General features: G+C 43.6%; 1 protein-coding gene across 1 annotated transcript in view; it reads right to left on the bottom strand.

The window, feature by feature from the left end:
• Positions 1 to 24275, bottom strand: part of LOC308309649 (uncharacterized protein) — a gene marked incomplete at its 3' end in the record, with an annotated part of 131007 nt that overhangs the window by 63171 nt on the left and 43561 nt on the right. Inside the window, exons 2-9 of the mRNA XM_080755559.1 lie at positions 10610 to 10711; positions 6523 to 6621; positions 5454 to 5552; positions 4453 to 4551; positions 3481 to 3666; positions 2510 to 2608; positions 958 to 1056; positions 512 to 610 (exon numbers count right to left, since the gene is read on the bottom strand). Of these exons, the coding sequence (XP_080611685.1) occupies positions 512 to 610; positions 958 to 1056; positions 2510 to 2608; positions 3481 to 3666; positions 4453 to 4551; positions 5454 to 5552; positions 6523 to 6621; positions 10610 to 10711 (882 nt within the window). The remainder of the gene's footprint in view (positions 1 to 511; positions 611 to 957; positions 1057 to 2509; positions 2609 to 3480; positions 3667 to 4452; positions 4552 to 5453; positions 5553 to 6522; positions 6622 to 10609; positions 10712 to 24275) is intronic.

Below are 24275 nucleotides of genomic sequence, written 5' to 3'. Positions count from 1 at the left end.
TGTGTGAATGGGTGAACTGAATGTAATGCATGATCTATGTAAAATGCTTTGGATAAAGACGATATATAAATGCACCATTTACCATTTAGTTACATTTAGACATGAAGAGAAAGGGAAAGATACCATAGAGAGCGACCGACAGACAGACAGACAGACAGACAGACCTATTTTGGAGAGAGAAAGAGAGAGAGAGAGAGAGAGAGAGATGAAAATGCATGTGGTGGTGGTGACGAAAGGCCGGGAGCGTGAAAGAAAACGTGGTGAGAATAGAGGGGTGGATCGCAGGAATGGCAAGCAGATGGTGTAGCGGAGAGATGGAAGACATGGGATGGAGGACTTTTTTGAGACTATCAGCTGAATAATCACCACAAAGGAAGTAAAATCGAATCAATATAATAATTATTGTGGATGCTGGATAAGCAGACAGGTTGTTGGCAAGGAAACATTTGGCAAGCATTACTGACAAGTATGCAGATTAAGGCCTAAAGTGGCCTTCATGAGCATGTGGTACCTTGGTTTTAGCCTGGATGGGCGCGCCCTGGTCCAATAGGAACTCGATGATGCGGACGTGTCCGTTCCTGGCTGCACAGTGGAGTGGAGTAAGCTCGTCCTAGGGGAAGAAGGCAAGGGCAATTATACAACAGGTAGACCTGAGGAAGCAATCTGATTGGTTGAAATAGCTCTCTACCCGTGCTTCAAACGAGCATCACCGCACACCTAATCAAAACATAAAAAACAGCTGTGCTAGTGGCTACTATAGCTATCGCAGTGGCTACTAGCTAACGCAGTGGCTACTATAGCCATGGAGTGGACATTCTATTCTTCAAGCAGCTATGCAAGAGTCTTATTATTTCAGTCAGCCCAAGAAAGTGGCTCACACAAATGGAGATATATGGAGATAAGTGGTCACTACAACACGACATAACACACATAAAACAGAAGTGTTGGGCTCCCTACCTTAGTCTTGGCATCAATCTGTGCCCCTCTGTCCAGCAGCAGTCGCACCATGATTACATTACCCCTCCTGGCGGCTATATGGAGCGGGGTGATGCCATTCTACAAAAAAAAGGAATATATATCAATAAACATTGGGGAAAACATAATAAATAGTAGTCCTACGTCATATGTAAGGTTGTGTTTCCTACAATAGAGACTGGAGAAGTCGAGACAGAGAGAGGAAGCATCTAGGCAGCCGCTCAGTTCAAACGGACAAATGCATAATCATAATCATCAAATAATAATAACATTTTCGTGTGCAAGCATATTAGTGCTGCCAACGAATATTCTATATCCGAATATAGATTCGAATCAATTTTTTTAATTAATAACCGAATATATAAAATTAAGGTTCGAATTAAAAATAATAATAAAAAATATTTTTTTATTTATTATTATTATTAGTTTTCCGTGCCATGGGTAAGCGTTGTGACTTGTGAGCTTGTAGATTAGTTATATTTGCCATGCGACACGCCGACAACGGCATACATTGAAGAATAAATCAGCTGCCTCGCACATTTCCTAAACACAGACTATACAGCGCAGCGCAGCGCAGTTCTGATTGGCTGCCTCGTCTCCAGCCATGTTGCCTCAGAATTCTTTAGGGTCACTAATTTGAGCATAACAGCGGAGCATAGGCGCTAGCCAGCTAAAAAGTTTCATAACGTCGGCAGCAGACCCAGTCCACAGATAATAATAATGCAGCAGAATTAACACTGCCTCCGTGCCTCGTTTTGATAAGGCTGTGTGGTAGGATTGCTCATTTAAGAAAAAAATGTTACTGGAGAAGGGAGAATGTATGCGTTCCGTTCCATCTCAGTTTTCAGCAACACCAATGCGCGGAGAGAGAGAGTTGCGCCAGCAATGCGATCTTAAATGTTATGTCTAAGGTTGTATTGGTGTAAATATAATTATTAAAAAATCCGATTGGCTCGAATTGAAATCCGAAATCCGAATGGCTCGAATTGCTCGAATCCACGTGGGTTTTTAAAACGAATATCCGAATCCAATTTTTGGACAATTACGGCAGCCCTAAAGCATATTACATTTTCATATCAACACCATTCATGAAACAGCTTTCAGAATGGACATGACCCCTATCTTGCGTAATGTCACGCATGCACGCACATATGCGCACACATACTGTACACACACATACAGTACACACACATACACACACACACATAAATACCTTTTTCAAGTGCTTTTCAATTGCACATGCATGGTTCACACTTTTAATTCTTAAACTGATGTTATGTTGATCCTCTAAAATGATGACGCATGCACGCACGCACGCACGCAGTCGCACACACGCACGCACACACACACACACACACGCACGCATGCACGCACGCACACACGGCATCCTCTGGGGGATATAAACACCTGCATTTAAAAGGCACAGGGTTCGCACTTTTACTTCTTCAACGTGATCCTTTAAAATGATGACGCAAACCACGCATACACAGACCTCACCCTTAAGCCTAGCGGATAGCACTGGAGTTGAACTGACCTTAGGGGTGAAGTTGACATTGGCTCCTCTGTTCAGAAGCAGCTGGGCCACACTCAGGTTCTCATAATGGGCCGCGATATGGAGAGGAGTAAAACCAGTCTATGAGAGAGAGAGAGAGATATATAGAGAGAGAGAGAGAGAGAGAGAGAGAGAGAGAGAGAGAGTCAGGCTTCTGATTTGTCCCTGACTGACTTGACCAACCAGCGGGCTTGCCTTGTTCTACCCTGGTTCCTTCCGCCTTGGTTGTTTATGTTGAACTTGCTAAATCATTTAAAAACATAATTTATGCCCACCCAGTCACTATACTGCACCTGAGATGTTCCTTTTTGAGTGGTGCAACCACTCCAAGGAACAGCAATGTCTGTGTTCACCTATGTGTGTGCCTATGTATGTGTTGGTTCATGAGCACCAGTATGACTATGACTACCGTACCAGTAGGGGTGCTGTTGTGCCAGAAACAGAGAGAGAGATAGTATTAGTGCTGCACTGTTGCCTGCTAATGAGAGAGAGAGAGGAGAGAAGGGGGGGGGGGGGGGGGGAGTTGCACCACTCAGTTCACACGGGTGTGATTTGTTATGGAGACCAAGTTTAAAATAAGAAATGAATACTCTGAATATCAATACGAAGTACAGACATGAAGAGAGAAAGATGTATAACGAGATAGAATCAGAATTGCAGAAGTTAAGAGCGATTATGTAAACATGCCCTCCGCTGCTGTTTTACTTATAAAATAATTAGCATGCAAATTCATTAATCGCCACCACCAGCACAGGCACATCTCTGACAGCCGTTTGCTCTTGTTTACCAAGAAGAGTCACAGTCAGCCGGTTCATTTAGCTGATTGGTGAAAAGCAGTCACATGCACCGCAGAGTCAGCGGCGCGGTGTTATTTTGACTGATGACTACAGCCCAATAAATCTTTACGTGGTAAGTTTGGACACACACACAGTCACACACACACACACACACACCTTGCTGAGGACGTCTGCGTTGGGGTCGTTCTGCAGCAGCACGGCGGCGGTGCGCGTGTCATCGTTGCGTGCAGCGATGTGCAGCGCCGGGAGGCGGACCTTGCCCTTGGTGCCGTAGTTGATGAGCAGCGCCACCACGTTCTCGTGGCCCTGCTGCAGCGCCACGGCCAGCGGCGTGAAGCCGTCCTGAGCGGAAGGAGAGGAGGGCGGATTCAGTCGCCGGAGGCAGCACAGCAGTTAAGACACAGTTACAGAGCGAGAGAAAGTACTGTAGAGGCTACTGTAGACCGTGGCCCTGCTGCAACGGTGGAAAAAGTATCAACTTAAGTAAAAGTATCAATTCTGCCATGTAGAACCACGCCATTACAAGTAAAAGTCCGGAATTAAAAATGTACATGAGTAAAAGTATTGGCATGAAAATGTACTTGAATTAAATGTACTTAGTTACATTTCACCACTGAGAGCGAGTGGCGGTGGTGGAAAAAGCACTCACATTTTTTACATAAAGATAGAGTGCCGTGATTTTGATCATCGGGTACAAAACATATAGTAGGAGGATTTTAGTTTTTTATTTATACATAAAGTGTTATAAGGTTTTTATGTGGCCACACTGGCCACAACCACCAGTTCATTAAGTATACCTGGTTTTCACCTTAGCACAGGGGATGATTTTATGATGTCACTAAAGTGGTGTATTTCGATTGGGCCTTTTGACCAAAGGCTTTCAGCTTTCAGGAAATACACAGGGAAGACGTATTTGAATAATATTCTAACCACACCCGGGGGTCTATTAGAGTAATGTTAACTCCATAGACATACAAAACAGAAAAAGTACAAAAATCACGGCACTCTATCTTTAAGTAAAAGTATCAATGCTGCAATACTCTGATACGGGTAAAGGTCAGAAAATCAAAAAGTACTTAGTAAAAAGGAAAGGTGTTTACCTTTCCTTTTTAAACAACAGATACTTACCTCTGTTGGAAGACTCTGGTTGGCGCCGTTCTCCAGGAGGAACTTGACTACCTCTAGGTGATTCTCCTGGGCTGCCATGTAGAGAGGACTGAATCCTTTCTGTTGAGGCATCAAACACACATACTGTAGTGCAGTGGATTTCAACCAGTGATCCAGGGACCCCCCAGTGGTCCTTGAGGGGGTTCCAGGTGGTCCCCAGCTAAATGATTGCGAGTTGGTAACCAAATGGAGCCTTATACAGTAGATCATTAACTCTTGTGAGTGTAAAATGAAACCAAATTTACCCCCACAGGTCCATCTGGCTTCATTTTACGCTCTCAATAGTAACATTATTGTTAAACATCTGCATTATTTAATTTACAAGAAGTCTACAGAGAATGTAGAAGAATTGTTATTTTGATCAACGTTTGCCAACAGCATTGAAATCTCAGCCAAAGATAACAAACAGTTTTGTGTCTGCGAGGCTAAATCTCAAACCTCAAAATTGTACTTAAGTAAATGCACATATAGTTACTTTCGAAGTACTGCACACACAAAGCTCAGTAGCTGTCAGGGTAGCTGACACTGTGCTCTCTCTCTCTCTCTCTCTCTCTCTCTCTTATAGGATAGGATCTTATAGGAGGATATTTTGGGTAGGGTAGCTGACACTGTGCTCTCTCTCTCTCTTGATATTATTATATTGATATTTTGGGTAGGGTAGCTGACACTGTGCTCTCTCTCTCTCTCTTGGGTAGGGTAGCTGACACTGTGCTCTCTCTCTCTCTCTTGGGTAGGGTAGCTGACACTGTGCTCTCTCTCTCTCTTGGGTAGGGTAGCTGACAATGTGCTCTCTCTCTCTCTTGATATTATTATATTGATATTTTGGGTAGGGTGGCTGACACTGTGCTCTCTCTCTCTCTTATAGGATAGGATCTTATAGGAGGATATTGTGGGTAGGGTAGCTGACACTGTTCTCTCTCTCTCTTGCACAGGATCTATAATTTCCCACCTTAATGACTCACCTGTGACTGTGCATTGACGTTGGCACCGTAGTTGGCCAGCTCGGCCACCACTCTCAACTGCCCGGCCAGCGCAGCGATATGGAGGGCCGTGTTCCCTTTCTGAAGGTCATCACGCGCGCGCGCACACACACACACACACACACACACACACACACACACACACACACACACACACACACACACACACACACACACACACACACACACACACACACACACACACACACACACACACACACACGAGCGTAGCCTATTATTAACCCACATCTGTACTTTAAACCACTCACTATAAATGCATAACGTACATAACTTCAACATCATCATGCATTTATTTTTGACCTGTGTCAAACCACACAGAGGATTTAATTTAAATGTCTATAGAAGAGAACGGTGGCCAAATACTGTACACCCACTCCAGTTATATAAGTTGTATTGCATTAACATGTTCTGAGGAAAGGTAGGGTGTGCACACCTGTGTCACCTTAGTGTTTAACCATTATTTTAAACTTTAGTTATTGGAAAATAGCAGATCCACAAGCTTGTAGATCTGCATTCTTTTTAGAAAAATCTTGAAAATGTGACGCAAATCTTTGAATATATATTATTTCCCACCGAACGTTTTTAACTCAAATCATTGCTTCTGGGATGTCCCTGGAACAAAATATTTTCAGATGAAGGTCGGCGCCCAAATACATATATTTCTAGGGGTTCTTGACGTGAAAAGGTTTGAGGACCACTCCACTGATATAGAAACCTAGGTTTTCTATAGAATATGATTTAAGTAGACATTTGTAGAACTGGGTCCTCAAGTCCCCGGGAAAAAACAGTCCCGCGAAGAAAAAGGAATGTTCTCCCGACACGATAAAGTGCTCTCACGTCCGTCTTATTTTAAGCAAAAGTGAACAACGTTCTGCAAGTCAACTGATTTGTAAATACTCTACGGACCCCCTGTGTGTCTGGAATAAAGTTTGAATCGAATTGAACCATACTCACAGACTGGACAAAATAACATTTTATTCAGTTAAAAAAGAAGTTACATGAAAACAGCTTTAAGGATAAAAAGTAGTACCTTGGTGGTGGTTTCCAGCTCAATGCCAGAGTGTAGTAGTTGCAAAACCATTTTGACGTGACCTTCTTTAGACGCCAAATGTAACCCGTTGAGACCATTCTGGGAGAAGGAGGGGGGTGGGTGGGGGGGTAATGAAGTAATTAAAAACATACAATATATATATATAGAGCATACATCATGGTCAAAAGTTGCACAGTCTTTGATACTTTTAAGCTTGTACCCTCCGTGCCACAATAATGAAAGCTCTTTCATACGCAAGTCACTTTTCTTTCTCTTGCCATCGGACATTGAGGTCAACTGAGCCTGTTCAGCATTTTCATACATACCATGGAGCATGACAGGACGTTAAACGCTTAATTGTAAGGAAGGAATTAGCATCTGCATTCGTTATGTTTCTGTTAATATAAATCAAGTAATTACCCGAGAAGCAATATAATATTCTGCCGCCCTATAATTCCCATTCAAACCACAGCTTGGGTGCTCGGGTGGCGCAGTGGTAAAAGTCCCTGGCCACCACCACGGAGGTTGTGGGTTCGAATCCACCGTGGTGCATCCGGCTTCGTCGGGCGTCTGAGCGAACACAATTGGCCCGTGTTCGGGAGAGGGAAGCCGGGTGATATCACTCACTGCATGTACTCGTATTGGGGGCGGGGGGGGGGGGGGTCTACGTCCTCGCAATGGGGGCTCCTCACTGGCAGGTGAGCCAGTAGGATACAACAGCAAGTGACAATACAGCCTCTCTCATCTCTCCTCCATACATGCAGTGTGCACTGTGCATCACCGGTCTAGTCATCGTGGTCTCTAAAAATAACACGCTGCTGGAAATAAACAGAGGATGGTGGCTATAAACTGCAGCGCCTGCAGACCGAGGAGGAGCACAGAGCCAGAGGGACAGGGAGGGAGGGAGGGAGGGAGGCAGGCAGACACACTTCCTTTAGATTCCGTCGTACGACGCTTTTTTTATTCACAGTGCAAACATGACAGCTTCAGTGATGAACATTCAGTTAACAATGCACTGTTTTTTGGGGGGAGCAATGGGGGGGAGGGGGGAAATGCACTGTTTTTTTTGCTACATTGGCTATTTTCAGGGTATGCTTTTTATGTTTTTGTAGATAGCTATTTGTTTTTTATTTTCGTATATGTATTTTTCGTTTACTTTCTGTCTGTCTGTACGCACTTTACACGGGTACAGCCTGTGCCAAATTGTGCCTGCGATGCAACATGTGGCCACCAGGCGTCCTCCACCGTCACTGATCTCACATAGGAGTCAGTCAATGGTTCCTTTTCCTTTGGTGCCCAGGCTGGTTTCATACTGCAGTGTCACTCATTGCTTATGGGTAACCACACTCCCTCTGTGGGCATGCGCACACATGAGGAGGGGAGACGCACGTGAACAACATACATACAGTACAGTGTACCGGAGGGGGACAGGGATAGCACAGGGATATGGCTGTGATGTGTGTAGCAAGCACGTGAACACGCACACACAGCACAAGCACACACGCACAGAGACAAGAGCAGTGATAGCATAGGTGAATGCGTGAGAGACAGAGAGCTGTACACTTATATGAGTTGGTGGACGCGTGGATGGATGGATATGATTGGATGCAGGTATGGGAACAGATAGGACAGCAGACAGCACTGCAGCATGAAGGGTCATCCTTTTGACGAGGACAGGTCACGAGTTCACGACATCACCATCACATCATGAATCACGGCAAAATAATACCATCTCTGCAGCGCCCCCCCGGTATGAAGTTTTACTATCTTGTCATTTTGTTTTATGACAATACATCTACACCGGAGGGGTGAAAGCAAAAGGTGACTGGAGAATTATATCTGTCCTTAAAATAACATGATAAGCCTAATTCGTACTTTGTCGAACAATGGTGTCACTCGCCAAAAACTGCCTCACGACACCATCGTGCGACCGGTGTCCCTAGCTCGGGGCTCTCTGCTAGTGACTTTTCAGTTTTCACTCTCTCTAAACGTTATTACTATAATTATACACAATTAACTGTGCTTAATTCTCCCCTCATGGTGGGTGGGCAGATTTGTTTCATTGCATTTCTTTTTTATTGTTTTAAGTCGGCCACTTTAGTCGGGCTATAAACAAGGAAGTGAATGGCAGTGCGCATGTACGAAACACAAGGATATCCCATTTATTTATTTCAATGAAAATGACCCTAGACGTCCCCAGACGTCCTGGGCACCCTAGGTTGTAATAATAAAGACGTCTGGAGACGTCTTGGGCACTGAATTCCACTGCGTGAAAAGAGGAGTTAACGGGCAATTATGGGCACTAGATTTTTCCGTAAACCTCAAGTTTAGCCGGCATATACAGTAATATAGTACAATTCGGTTCTTTACCAGAGTTTGTTGGAAAGTTTAACGGGAGTTTCCTGTAATTTTGAAAACATTTGGAGGCAAAAACATTGGAGGCAAATACAGCGGGCGGCAAAATGAAAATCTGAAAAAATGAAAATCCCTATTTACACTACAGTATATAAATATATATTTTTTTCTTTCTAATATTCACATTATACGTTTCAGGCAGGACAACTCAAGAATGGATGGAATATATATTTATTGAACTAACCCTTACCCGTTTTCGCATTTTTCACTAATTAATAATTCACTAATAAATTCATTATTCATTTATAATTTGTTAAATTGGAAAAAGGGCTTCGTTAAGACCTCCATATTATTATGGTCAATGCCTGTGTGAAAAGTGGGAGTGATTGGTGCAGGCAGTGAGGAGCTACGGCAGTCACAGTGACACATTCAGGCACACATTCAGACAGACATTGTCAGAATTATAGTTTGATGATATAAGATGAGCAACATATTTATTATTTATTATTATTATAGTGTGTGATTGGCTGAGTGAATCATGTGAATGAGAGCGTGATGCTGAGGCGGCCCAAAGGAGTGGGTGACTGGGTGATCACTCCAGCTGACTGAATGAGTGGGTGACTGGGTGTTCACTCCAGCTGAAGGCACCAGCCTGCTCACAGTCAGGACTTTATGTGTAAAGAAAGTCCCCATCCATTCAGTCACTTCCAAGTTCCCACCCACAGCAACTAGGGCCTATCATTACACTCAAGTATAGGATGCTACGGCACACTGTGTTCGTTCTTTTGTCGACTATGACGAAGAATGTTAGTCGACTACTTTTTTCGCAGACTAAAACTACATAAAAACGAAATAAAAATTAAGCTACGACGACCTTAATTAAGACTATATACTGACAATTCCATCAACAGAAAAAAACAGACTAAAATGTTAGGGAGGGACAAGTGAAGAAGAGATCCAGTATAACTAAAAGACAAGTTTAAAACTGAGGCTTTTTTGTATACTATTTGTTTTCAAAAAGCTTTAGAGGATACCCTGTGTATATATAATTATACACATGTATATCATGTATAACGATGCAATGTGACATAGCTCTGTTTACACAATGCTGTACCCCCTCCAATTGTATATACTTTCCACGGGCAACGGTGGCTCAGGAGTAGTGTGGCTGGATGGCAACCGCAAGGTTGCCAGTTCGAACCCGGGCTCCCCCAGAGTTAGTGTTGAAGTGTCCTTGAGCAAGACAATGAACCCCTAATTGCTCCTGATGTGCTGGTTGGGGCCTTGCATGGTTTCCACCACCATCGGTGTATGAATGTGTGTGTGAAAGGGTCTGGGTTTCGGCAGGTAAAATGAGGTACAGAAAACCGTATGACTCCCAGGCTGCTCTCACTGGGGGAAATACTGTATGAGTGTGTGAATGGGTGAATGTAATGCAAAAAGAAAACTAAATCCGTACTCAGACATACATATGGACACACATAGCTGTGCGTAGGAGACTATGTGCCACCGCTCAAAAATGCACAAAAAAAACGTCACACTATGTTATCTTGATACAATGTAACACTGAGTCCATTTTACAACAGCACCGCGCACGCATGCACACACACACACACACACACACACACACACACACACACACACACACACACACACACACACACACACACACACACACACACACACACACACACACACACACACACACACACACACACACACACAATGTTACCTGATTGGACATGTTGATGTCGATTCCATTTTTGATGTGGTCCAGAGCTTTGTCCAGATTACCTGAACGGGCTGCTCGCAGAAAACTGGTGGCTGCATCCGCCTGGTCAAACGAAGAGGGAATCAGAATCAAAATCTTTATTGTCACAGTGACATCACAATATTACCGTGTTTGTGCATAGTTCCCATCGCGTTATTTTCCCCTGAAAACAAGGAAAGGGGGGGGGGGGGGAGATAAGGATATCAAGGCAGGAAAGAAGAATGTTTGAGCGACATTTTTAGCTTGCAGCCCCAGCAAGTAAAGGTAAAAAAGAAGAAGGAAGCAGAAGAATCCGTCCCCCGCTTCAAATTTGTTCTTATTTTTTGTAAAGCACTTTGTAACCTCGGTTTGGAACAACTGAAATTACACGAGGGGGGGGGGGGGGGGGGGTTATTATATAATATCATATTGTAGTGGGTGGTCAAACATAGGCCTAATCCCAATTGTTTCCGTTTAAATTATTAAGGACCTTTATACTCTCCAACATGACATTATTTTCAGACACATTTTACCCATTAAGATCCTTGTATTCCCGTTTGTTCTTAAGCCAGAATCTAAAAATAAAACATTTGGCAGCAATCCATATAGCTGAGCACACTGGAATAGCTGCTGTGCTGGTGTGTGTCTGTGTGTGTGTGTGTGTGTGTACTGTGTCTATATATGTGCACCCACCTTTGCATTAATTCAATACACCAATATACTGTAGTAGTTGCGAACGCAGTGAGCACTTACTATGAGACCTAGCAGATCATGTCTGTGTGTCTGTGTGTGCATGTGTCCCCCCCTTTGTGCCCATATATGGAGCTACGTCCAAATATGGAGTGTGTTGCATCAATCACAAACAAAACTCAGCTCCATATCATGTCTGTGTGTCTGTCTGTCCCGCTTTTGTGCCCATACATGGAGCTGAGTGATTTGTTTGTGATTGATGCAAGTGTCTGTCCCGCTGTTACGTCACCATGACTCAGCCATAACCATATAAGGAGTCCCCAAAGCAGCTATACGTCCAAAACACAAATATGTACGAGCTGCGTTCGCTTCCCGCGTTTGCGCGTCTTACTGGTAATATACACAGTATACAATGTATACAGAGGTAATGCATAGGGTGCACATAGGGTTGCACGGTGTAGCCGACTTGCAGACAGACAGAGATGTTATAGCGATAAATAGATAGCCGGTGGGGCAGACTGACTGGAGCGTATACTTCATGCCTGTCATGGGCAATATACAGTATGAACATATTTGAGGTGTTATACTCTCAAGTGGCTCAATAATACTGGAAATCGCTGAGAGATACACGTGCCCTTTACAAATGCCTGGCTGAGACACCCCCCCAACACCCAACCACCCACCCAACTGTAGCTCCTTAACTGGGTCCAAATAATTTGCTCAACATCTCATTGCACTGCCACTTTGTGTCTGACAACTTCCCCAGATTTTGCTGTCTCTCAACTTCCCACTCAATTAGACTTTATTGTAGGTCAAAAAGGGCTAATCGCATCAGGTTTTTTTTTGCCACTTCACTTCCGGTCTCAGTTTCAAGTTTTATAATTGAGTTATTAAATTATTTGAGATAATCACAATTATTTTTGTCATAATCGTTTCCATGTCGAAAAATCTTTATTAAAAAAGCTGAAATAGCTGATCTACAAGATCTACTGTACAAGAAGCTTGTACAACAGCCATTTTATTTACACTTATTGTAATCCCATTGTTTAAGAATAAAAACTAGAAAAAGTTCCCCTCAGGGAACAGGTCTCCACCACGGCAGGTCAGGTTGTGGCCTCCTGGTGGCGCTATAATAGGCCGTTGTGAAAAGGGTGCCATTTCTTCTTACGCCTTGGATGGCAATTGGACGATTTGAGGCAATTTGTTCAAAAAATGTGTTTTGTAAAAATCCACCTGTTGGTGGCGCTATAACAGGCCAATGTGAAAAGGGTGGGATATATTCCTCGGTCTAGTAGGAAGGAAAGTTTTTGAAAGATTTCACGTAAATTGCACGCTCCGTTCATGATTTGAGGCTTTTTGTTCAAAACGGGTCAATCCTGCAAACTTTGAAAGCCAATGTTAGCCAATTAGGATGGAATATGAAATTGAAATATAGGGATGGACAGGACAGACGGACGGACGGACGGACACACGGACGGACGGGCACACACGGACGGAGTGCAAAACATACTCTATGCCTTCGGCCTGGTGGAGACAATGTACATTTCAGATATTTGTCATATCTGCCCTGTGCATTTTGTGATTACCAAGCAAAGAGAAATGTATTCTTCATTCATATGTTCCAATGTTCAACACCAAAAACACAATTAAACCTTTAATACGCAATTATTTGTGTGACAATTACTCGTCAATTTAAATTTGCAATCGTGACAGCCCTACTGTTTTTTTGACACATTTTTCCAGGAGGTGGTTCACTATCTCGGCATTGATGGTGTGTTTGGCGAGGGCAACACCACTGCTGGGAATAATTGATCCCAAATCACTACCAGGTCTTATCTCGCCAAGCAGCTTTGATCTCCTGCTCGGCACAACTCCTCTGCCTTTTCTCCAGGTCAGATGATGTGGTGGGGAAACAAACGTGGATTGTAATTTGAAACGGAGCTCCACACAGTCCACACTTGTATCCAGCAGTATACTATGAACAGAAAAGGAACAAGAATAAAAAAGAAGGAAAAGGTTTGGTTTGATTGCACTTTCTTTCATACATACATACTGTACATTCACAGCTTCAGGTGATAATGTGTTTACCGTGGTCCACTAATGCATTTTGCCTCTGTCTATCCTCTTACCACTGTGGCAGGCTGAGCGGAAATGTGATCCATGTACTTGTTGATGCATTTATGTCTACTTTGACCACTCATCCCAGACTGAACTCAAGTTGTTATAGGCTACTGTAGATCATGTGAGATAGAACAGACCTATGCAAAGACTTATAATAGGACAATATATGTCATACTGGCATAGACCAAAGCCATGCCAACTTGCACACATTCAAAAATGTGTGCTGGAAAGTGTAATCTAATTCTATGCATCACACGCACTCACACACACACACACACACACACACACACACACACACACACACACACACACACACACACACACACACACACACACACACACACACACACACACACACACTAAATGATAGCTTATACCATTTATTCAGCACCAATTAAAATTGTGCGCCCACACTTATAAGCCCTCGAAGTTAGATGAAATGTCAATGGAAAATACCAACTATTGATTAACATGAATGCAAACATGAATAATTATTTATTCTTATACTTACTGAACATTATAATTAGAACATGAATCAATGTACTTAACAAGTTAACATTAGGCTGCATTGGATTGGCATTCTACAGAATTAACATACCCTCCTTTCTCACTGATGATGTTCTGTTTCTGACAATGCACTAACAATCTACTGAATTGCCAATGGCAGGAGACACACACACACACACACACACACACACACACACACACACACACAAGCTTCAGTTTCTTGATATATCTTTCATTCAGTGACCTTCAATTTTGGATTTCACATGATTGACACGTGGGATGATTCTCCTCCTGAGCACGCAATGGTGTGTGTGTGTGTGTGTGTGTGTGTACACGTGCAGTGCACTGTTTCCACATTAAGCCTGTGTCGGCAGCCACAGCCGCAGTCAGTGTATAAATGAGATTGCTGTGTGTGCGCGCATTCATCATCCACAGTATGTGTTTTCTGACGGGAGCTTGTAAGAGAGACAGACCCGGTTGATCAATGCATTCTTGCGTGAGTGGACGGTTAGAGAATAAATCTTCTGTTATGATGAGGAGGGAGCCTATAGAGCGTCGCAGTCCCGCCCCCTCCAGAGACCCGGAAAATAAATCGCCGTTCATTTTCCTCATAGGCATTTCTTAAAGTATTTATTTAAAGACGGTTACGCCGCGGACAAAGCCAACTCGGATCGTGACAAATCATGACAATGAACACAATATTTTGGGCCGATCAAATCATTAGAAAGAAGAAAATAAAGGCAGGAGACAACACTATTTGTTTTGTTTTTCTTCTTATAAATTATTTGATCGGCCCAAAACATTGTGTTCATTGATTTATTTCCTGGGCCACTCGTTGTTCTGAAAGGGGGAGGGACTGCGACGCTCTATACCTAGCACCTCTCTCCCCTTTCTTCTGTGTGCACGTGCGAGTGTGCCAGCCTTTGAACCTGTTAACCCAACATGTTTCTTCTTTCTGAAAACGAATCATAAGCAGCAGTAGCTCTCTAGAAACTCATTCCATGTCAGTGTGTGCGCTGCCTTGCCGCATGACCACCATTTTCCCCCTTGAAAATCCCCCTCACACACGTGCACGCAGCCACGCACGCACGCACACCTGACCTGTCCACTGAGAGTGCAGAGATCCATTTTTGCAATCTAACACTCAGGATTTCACAGTGTGAAATAATCCACTCAGTAATAATCAGATCCTGGAGACCAGTGAGGAGGAATTAAGTAGGAAAAAAAGTGGCTGGCATAAACGTCAGGGCCAGGGAAGTGGGTTCACATCACAGGGATCAATCCATGGAGTGAAGATGGATAAAGATAAACACTTAAACAGGCGTTCGTTAACCACTTGAACCCGGTGCCAAAGATTCGGCGAAAATAGCCAATGACTATACTATATTTTCGGCAACGATATTTGGTGTAGAGCAAAAAGAGGAGCACATGTCACACGTAGACGGTGGCGAAGGGTAAAATTCCTGTCCACCACCTTGAAGACTAATCGTGCACCGCGCGCTATCCCTTGACACTATGGGCCATCCCTTAATTACACACACGGCAGCTGCTGTGAGAGTGTCAATTTCTTGTGTCAATTGTGTTTCAATAATATTTTAGTCAATTCAAAGACAATGATTTGTGCTGCATTCATACTGCATGCTCGAGCTCGTATATCAGATATTTTTGGGTATTCGGGGGAGGGGGGGGAGAGAACACTCTCACCATGAACAAGCGATATGACACGATACAACGGAGCTCGTACTCGATAGCGCCGGTGCTCGTTCATGACTCGAGCCCCGGCACGTTCATAAATAAACATGAATAGGACCCAATTAGGCCAAGCCCATCAAGAAGAAGGGGGGGAGGTTATATGCATGCACTGGGTGAGCAACTCCATGCAAGTGGATGGGATAGGATTTCCAGTGCGCTCTCTATTCTCTTTTTTAACTCAATGGTGCTCTCCCTCAGAGGAACTGTAGTTAGTACCAACTGGGATACTATAAACGGCAATCAGGAACTGGCATGATGAAAGAAGAGATATAAAACACAAAAACACAAATAGCATTTCATTCATTAGTTTCCTAAAAGCATCTCAGTATTGCATCATCATTCTGCTGCTGAGATCATTTCAACCAAGCCCAGGCCAATACCGCACTGCACACAAGATAGAGAATATGATCTGTTGTCATTGAGATTATGCTGTCAACACACCACGTGATATTTTGGGAGTTTTTGTGTCTGTGCTTTATTGCGTTCATACTGCATGTGCAAACACAAGAGAAACTGCAAACTGCTATGCATGCTGTAATATTTCCTTCAGCGCTTCCCCTGTCTCATGGCGTGCTGCTGCGGTGGCATGCTGTCTGCAATAAAAGATAACTAATCGTCTTTTAGCTTTAGGGGCAAAAATGTGTCGTCTCAAGCTTTCATCAACACTGACACTGATGATGAGACGTCTGTTCATCTTCAACAAGCATGCCAGGATTGTGCATCAACCTTTTTTTTGTGAAAAGGTCTTTTTGCACTAGAAGGGGGACTTTTCCAAAGCTTTAAATAATTTGGTCTGCAAGAACATAGGGGCATTAAAGCCATGATATTTACATTTAGCAGAAAGTAAAGTTCTGGCAAACCTGCAGTACTTACTGTATTTGTGTATGGCAAAGGTCAAATTAGCCTTCATGATTTTGGGTGATAAACAATTACGTCAAGAACATATTTACAATTATTGTAATATCACTTATTTGCCTAAATCTATTTTGGCTGCAGCAGTTGAAACACTTTTAAACCCAATATGAGCACATCTCCCTCCATTTTTATTACTGAATTCTGATGATAATGTATTTATCCCTCGTTAGTGGCGGGGAAAAAATTACCGGTATATACACACAGGTCGCTGCGGTTTTAAGAAAGGTAGGTGGGCTCAAACCGGTCAAACGCCATGGAGCGTATAAGCAGGAAGCGACAGAGTCACAACACTTTGTGGAGTTCTATCCCACAACAGAATTGTCGCGCAATTGAAGAAGATATCTAGTGTTTGACCGGCCGTCTGGGAAAAACGCTGAGGATAGCTCAGCATGGAGTTGTTGTTTTTTCCTGCTAATTTTCCAGTGATCAATGGATACGGTAAGAATACGAGTTGTCCCTTCAAAGTAGTTGAGCAATAATATGTCAAAATTTGTATATATATATATTTTGGTATTCAGACAGCCGGCTGAATACAACAACAAAAAAAAGAAAATGAAAAATCATTAAACTTTTGACATATTATTGCTTATAGCTACTATACTTTAAAGGCCCACTGACACGCCCCTCGGGAGCTAAGAACTGCTATCAAACAATGCTATCATGATTCTGACGTCAGAGTGGCGAGGGGCTTTCCCCAACGACTTCTATGCGGGCTCGCGGGGCTTGGTGGCCGTGGTAGCATAGCAACTTATGCTACTATTTTGGTGTCACATTTAGCTTGAATACTGGGTGAAAGTCTCATTCAAAAAATTATTTTTTCGCAACATTGTTCAGGTGAACTGTGTGTTTATGCTTGTTCATTGTAATAATCAATATCGCTATGATTATTTTATTTATCGCCGCGTCGCTCCGCATGACAACATACAGTCTAGCCCGTCTCAGATGCAGGCTGCACACACACGGGGGGACGGACGGACGGACGGACGGACGGACGTATAGTCTCTGGTCAGGTCCCCGCATTGAACTGGGCATGTGTGTACGCACACACACACACACACACACACACACACACATAGTAGTCGCGCTGCGGGGCTGCTCTCACAGCGGCCAGACAACAGCAGTCAGCAGACCGTCCGTAGTCGCGACTGTCGCGCTGCGGGGCTGAGAGGTCTCAGAGCGGGCAGACAGGGGTGTTGGCGACCGGGGGAACATGGGACTAGAGTCCAAAATTTGCGCTTGTGCTGCAGTTCCCCTAAAAAACCCCACGCCAACCTCAATTGCATTCAAACTAAGCATTTCTGGCGTTTTTTTTTTTTTTCAATTACATTTATAGCCAATATGACGCTAGCGCCGTAGCCCCGTTTCAAACTGTTTCAAACTGTTTTCAGTCAGACCACGTGATGTGCTGTACCACCCATATTAATTTCGGGGCGTGTCAGCGGACCTTTAAGGGCATCATAGTAGTTGAGTTCCTCAGTCTTTATAATGTTGAGCCACGTGTGAAGTGTCACTTTGTGAAGTTCAACTAAACCTGGGTGGAACCAGACCTAATTAAAGGAGCTTTTTTTAGGATAAATATCTGAATGTAAGTCCCAATAGTTTAAGAGCAGCTGTTCAGTGTACAGAAATAAAAGGCAATGATTGTACTAGGCAGCTCCCCCCCCCCCCTGTGTGTGTGTGTGTGTGTGTGTGTGTGTGTGTGTGAGAATATCTGCATCAACTACACCACCAGACACTTTCTATAAATAATAACATGTTATTAGTCAACTTTCCGGGACAAACAATAATTAAGTATGTCCCCGTTTTGTCACATTGATGGGGTGCCGTTTAACATTAGCATACATAAATATAGTTGAAGGAAAACAACATACTGTAGAAAGGGAGACCATTAGGCAATAAAAGGTATGTTTGTGTGTGTGTGTATGTGTGCGTGTGTGCGTGCGTGCGAAATTCAATTAAGTGCTCTGTAATCTGTGACATTGGGAACAATCCAATGTGAAATCTATGTGCCTATCTGTGTGGACATGGATGAACAGGATGTTGAAACACATGGGGAACACATGAGAGGCTTCAGGAGTACGTGCGCTGCTTACAGAATAGGTCGCTGACCATGTCCACACAGGCCCACTGGGAAATTCCCTAAAAAGGGAACACTTCCAAAAACTTCATCCAAAGAAAAATCTAATAAAGCTCAATTCTCCTCACCACATAAAACCACAGAAAAAAGAAAATAGCCAACATCTAATTGTATGTGTCTACTGTATATACAACAACAAAGAAAGAAATTAAATAGTTTAATTCAATTTATTGCGACCGGAGGTATGGAATTGTGTGTTGGTTGGTTGGTCGGGGTGAGAGAGCACGTGACATCATGAAGGATGGAGCACGTGACATCATGAAGGATGGAGCACGTGACATCACGTAGGATGGAGCACGTGACATCACGTATGATGGAGCACGTGACATCACGTATGATGGAGCACGTGACATCACGTAGGATGGAGCACGTGACATCACGTATGATGGAGCACGTGACATCACGTATGATGGAGCACGTGACATCACGTAGGATGGAGCACGTGACATCACGTATGATGGAGCACGTGACATCACGTAGGATAGAGCACGTGACATCACATGACATCATCAGGGATGAAGCACTTGGCATATTAAGCCCATATGGAGATCCCTCATGTGATCAATTGGCCCCGCAACTCTACATCTGACCTCAAACCGTAAACCCTTAGAATTCCATATATGGAGCTGACCTGTTCTGACATTCCATACTGGATGGATGGGGAAGGATCAACAGTGTTGATCCTTCCCCATCCATCCTTCCTCTTCCATGTCTCCCTTTTGACGGATACCTGTCCATTTACCTGTCCTTTTGACGGATACCTGTCCAAACTAGAGTTCTTAACAGGCCCAATTAAGATCTTACCCCCCATGCCAAAGCGCCAGCGCTCGCCCAGGAGTCTGCTGTCACCCAGGCGGATGCGTGCACGCTTCTCGCCGTCAGGTATATCTTTTTCCACCTACAGTATCATGACAAAATAGCCCAAGCTGGGATGCCAGGGTTCCTTAAATCTGACATTTTGAAGTAAAACAAACAAAAAACATCACACCAACATCACAGGCAGCCCGAGGAAGGCCAGCCTCATTATGAAAGATAGTCAGGAGAACACGTCAACAACAATAATATATTGCCCAAGAGGTAACTCATAAAGGTTAAATATGAATATGGCTCTTCTAAGCCAAGAGTGAGTTGTTGGCTGATGCTCTCACTCACCAGACACACACGGCATGCATACCACAAACACTAAAAATAGTCCAATAGCAGTCATGTGGTATTGGTGTTGGTACCAGTAGGGAAGAGAGATGGATCACGGAAATGAACACTCTTGGGTTAACAAAACTCCCACTTGCGCGCACACACACACACACACACACACACACACACACACACACACACACACACACACACACACACACACACACACACACACACACACACACACACACACACACACACACACACACACACACACACACACACAGTAAAACAATGCCTGGAGGCTGGACAACCAGACCTTACTGTAACACTGGTAGTGAACTGTATCTGGTGGCATTCAGTTGACAGAAAATAGATCTATATCTATAATCTATATTTATTGTGGTTAATTTGGTCGTCAGTGTTTCTTCAGTTGTTCCACTCAGCAGTTCTCTCTTCCTCGTCTCGAGGTTTCTAATCATAAATAAAACATCACCTTGGCAGAGAGGCAGATAACGTGGTAATGGGTAACAGGCTTTGGAGTCCCAGGACGGCACCTGATATGTCAGGTCCGTTTGATCAGATTCTCTCTACTCGTATACAGATTATGGATTTTCATCCCACTGGAAGGAGACCCCCGGGCAGACCAAGGACCAGATGGAGGGATTATCTCTCCAAACGGGGTTTGAAACACCTCAGGGTCCCCCAGGATGAAATTGCTAATGTTGCTCTGGAGCTCTCTGCTGGAACTGTTTCCCCCGTGACCCGACTCCGGATAAGCGGTTGAAGATGGATGTATGGATGCATAATTTTAGACAATTGAGGCCTTTGATGAACGCATTTAATCCAGAGCGATTAAGCAAGAACAAAACAAGGTACTACATTGCATGTATAGAAATAGTAATCTAGGAAGTCAGGAAACAGTACAATATCCAAAAACGAAATCAATAGTCTTTACATAGGATTAGGCATTACTATAGGATGCCTGGTCAGCTATCTAAATTAAAATTGTAGCCTTTGCATAAGGGTGGAAGGTCGCCGAGGCTAGGGCAAGTGCTACGGCAACTGCTACGGGCTAAGGTGGAGTCTGAAGACAAGAGGTGAGTCTATGGTACGGTGGAAGATTGGGAGTGAGTCTGCAGTTGTTATTGCACTGGGGATTGTCAGTGTATTTTTAACAGCACAGTCCACAACAAATTTCCCCTTAGGACAATAAATCCTGGACCATTAACAATGCCTAACCCTAACCCTGCACAACCTGGCTCCCCCCTACATCTCTGCTCTCCTCGAGCCACACGCACCATCCCGCTCCCTCAGGGCCAGCGATGCCGGCCTCTTGGTGATCCCCAAGAAAAAAAGGCTCAAAACCTGGGTCGACAGGTCCTTCTCCTTGGCCGCCCCTACCCTCTGGAATGCCCTCCCCAAACAGATCCGGGATGCCCCCTCACTCCCCACCTTCAAAACCGCACTGAAAACCCACCTGTTGTTGCTGTGTTTTTAACCTGTTACATGTACTGTTCTTATTGGTTTTTAAGTGGTGCAAACCACTTCCTTAAGTGACTATGTGTGTGTGTGGGTGCCTGCGTGGCTGGCTGCCTGGGTAAGTATGTCTGAGCACGAAAACAGCATGGTTGTTTTTCACCACCTGTGCGCAACCTAACACACACACAAACACACACGCACATTTTAACTGTATATATGGTGATTTCAGGTGTGCCAGTACAGTACAGTGACAGTACAGTAGAGGGACCCCCACACGGTAACTGTAATTTCTCAACCGTTTCGGATGTGGGGCGGGTCGCCGGAATTGGGCCGGCACCCTGGGTGCGTTCCTGTGGGTCTGGAACTTTGGGTATTAGTCCCAGGTATTATTATTATTATTAACCTGCAAAGAAATAAAAACATTGATGTACCGGTAATTAGCAGCACGATATAAAAAATATATATTTTTAGAATCCCTTCTTAGAAAAGGGAGGTCTTCTTTTTGAAGGGAAACAGTCCAAGGCCATACATGTCTGATAAGATGAAGTTACAGGCTGTAGAATGAAAAATCAATATCTCCAGCAGGCAATAGAGAATCAGAGTTGATCAAATATTGATGGATGACAAGATGTGTGTGTGTGCGTGTGCTTGTGCGTGTGCGCGCACCCAACATATGACATTTACAGTATGTAAGAGAAAATCCATGACAAGCTATCATTAAACAATACACTAAAAAAAACGAAGTGAAGCAGAGGGCTATAGTGTTTGCCAACATGGTTTAAAGTTAAGGAAAGCTTGTGGCAAAATCTTCACTTAAACAACCGTGAATGAAGTGCAATATGCAATTTAGGCATTTACTGTACCCGATGCTATTATCCAGAGAAACTGTGAAATCAGAGTAACGCTAGCGCTAAACACTAAACGACAGGCTAAATGCTCACTTAACCCTTTAAGATCTGAGGCCGATTCTTCAAATGACTTCTAAATCAGTAGTTATTTTCAAAGAAATTCCAAAAACACATGTACAAGCTTGTACAGTACCTGTATATCTGCTATTTTTGAATCGCTGTGAATAAATTACACATATGCTCGGGTAAATGTAGGGTAAATGGTCACTTATGCAAAGAAAACTATTTGGCCTTTATTCATTTAGTGAGACAGTGGTGTGTGCGGTTATCTGAAAATAATGCACATTCAGAATAGTATAGAGTATTCCCTGTGGCCATGTGTATGTATGAGCACTCACGCTGTCCCACGCATGCAGTACAGAGAACTGTGGCCATGTGTATATATGAGCACTCACGCTGTCCCACGCATGCAGTACAGAGAAATCCATGTCAGTCCAGGACAAACGCTCTCAGACTCCAAAGAACAGGAAGGCATCAATAGCCACAATGCAATATCCACAGTTTTGTAGAGTGTGTGTGTTTGCGTGTGTGTGACTATATACTGTATACATATATATATATATATATATAATTCCCTATTATTTTTTCTTTTTTTCAGTGGGCCGAATTCCTCCATGAAAAAATTATGACACACGTCAAAATGAGGATCTTCCTGTTGTCTTGCACCGTGGTAAAATGGAGCATCTGAAATATTTATATATTATGTCAGGCCGCTGCCTTCTGAAATCCATTACAATCAAAGCTGTACTTTATTCCCTTACTTAGTTGCAGTCTAACTGCCTGCGGCCTGCCCACCCACATGCGCACAATCTCTCTGTCGAATCATAATGAACACATAAAAACACACCTACTGTACTTATTACATTTGGGGACTTGGGAGATTGGGTGCACTGTACATGAAAGTGCTTAAAAAGGTAAATATGTATGCGCACCTGCACAAAATCCACACACGCACACACCCACGCACATCACATTATGCTTCAGTCATCCCTTTGTTTGCACCACCCTGGTTGGCACAGACTCACCAGCTACCTTTTATACATGATTATGAAGTATACTGTATACACTGTGTGTGTGTGTGTGTGTGTGTGTGTGTGTGTGTGTGTGTGTGTGTGTGTGTGTGTGTGTGTGTGTGTGTGTGCGTGTGCGTGCATGCATACGGGTGCGTGCGTGAGATAAATATGAAGCATACACCGATTAAAACAAATGGTTGCCTAACCATTTATCATTTCCATATTTACTTTGTCCTTTTACTTATAGTCTCTATCACAGACATACCATATACTGTATATAGTTTGTATGGCCATAGTATAGCCTCCTACTTTGTATGTAAACAGTAAAATTCCTTCTATTTCCAGAATTTTATGTATGATGATCTTTATTGCTATGGATGTCATTATTCATATGAACCCGGGGCCTTCATGGCTGCATGGATAAGAGAGAAACAGAAGGTCTCTCCAGTCGTATTAATAGTGCCCACTACTGCGGCCTGGGCCATGGCTCAATGGTCCAGGCACCTTGGCTGGTAATGCAGTCTGGCAGTGTGCCGCGGGTTCGACTTCCTTTACGGCATGTCTTCCCCCCCATCTCTCTCCCCATTTACTGTCAGCCTACTGTCTGTCCCTCCATAAAAAAATATAAAATAAAGGCGAAAGCCACAAAAAAAACATTTAATAGTGCCCAACTACTCCTAAATGTATGGTTTGTGTGTGTGTCTCACTCAGAGACACGACATTCACATTGAAACAACAATAACAACACAGACCACGTGGCGTTAGACACGACCACACCGCAGGCGTGCGGGATTCTATAGTGTTCCCATATGTGCTGTATCTTCGTCATCTGTCTTGACTGTACATCGGCGGATATTTCTGCTTTGAACCGTTTCAAAGGTTCCAGGAGGATGACACAAAGGGAATGATTGAAGTGCTGTAAACCTGGACTCATCATTCACAAAAGCTATAGCAGCTTCATTCCTCCATTCCACTCCCTTTGCTCTCCC

This window comes from Protomyctophum bolini, assembly GCF_963924005.1.
Source record: "Protomyctophum bolini genome assembly, chromosome: 22".
Taxonomy (NCBI): Eukaryota; Metazoa; Chordata; class Actinopteri; order Myctophiformes; family Myctophidae; genus Protomyctophum; species Protomyctophum bolini.
The sequence above is the reverse complement of the archived record's forward strand: the minus strand, read 5'-3'. Positions and strand labels throughout refer to the sequence as shown.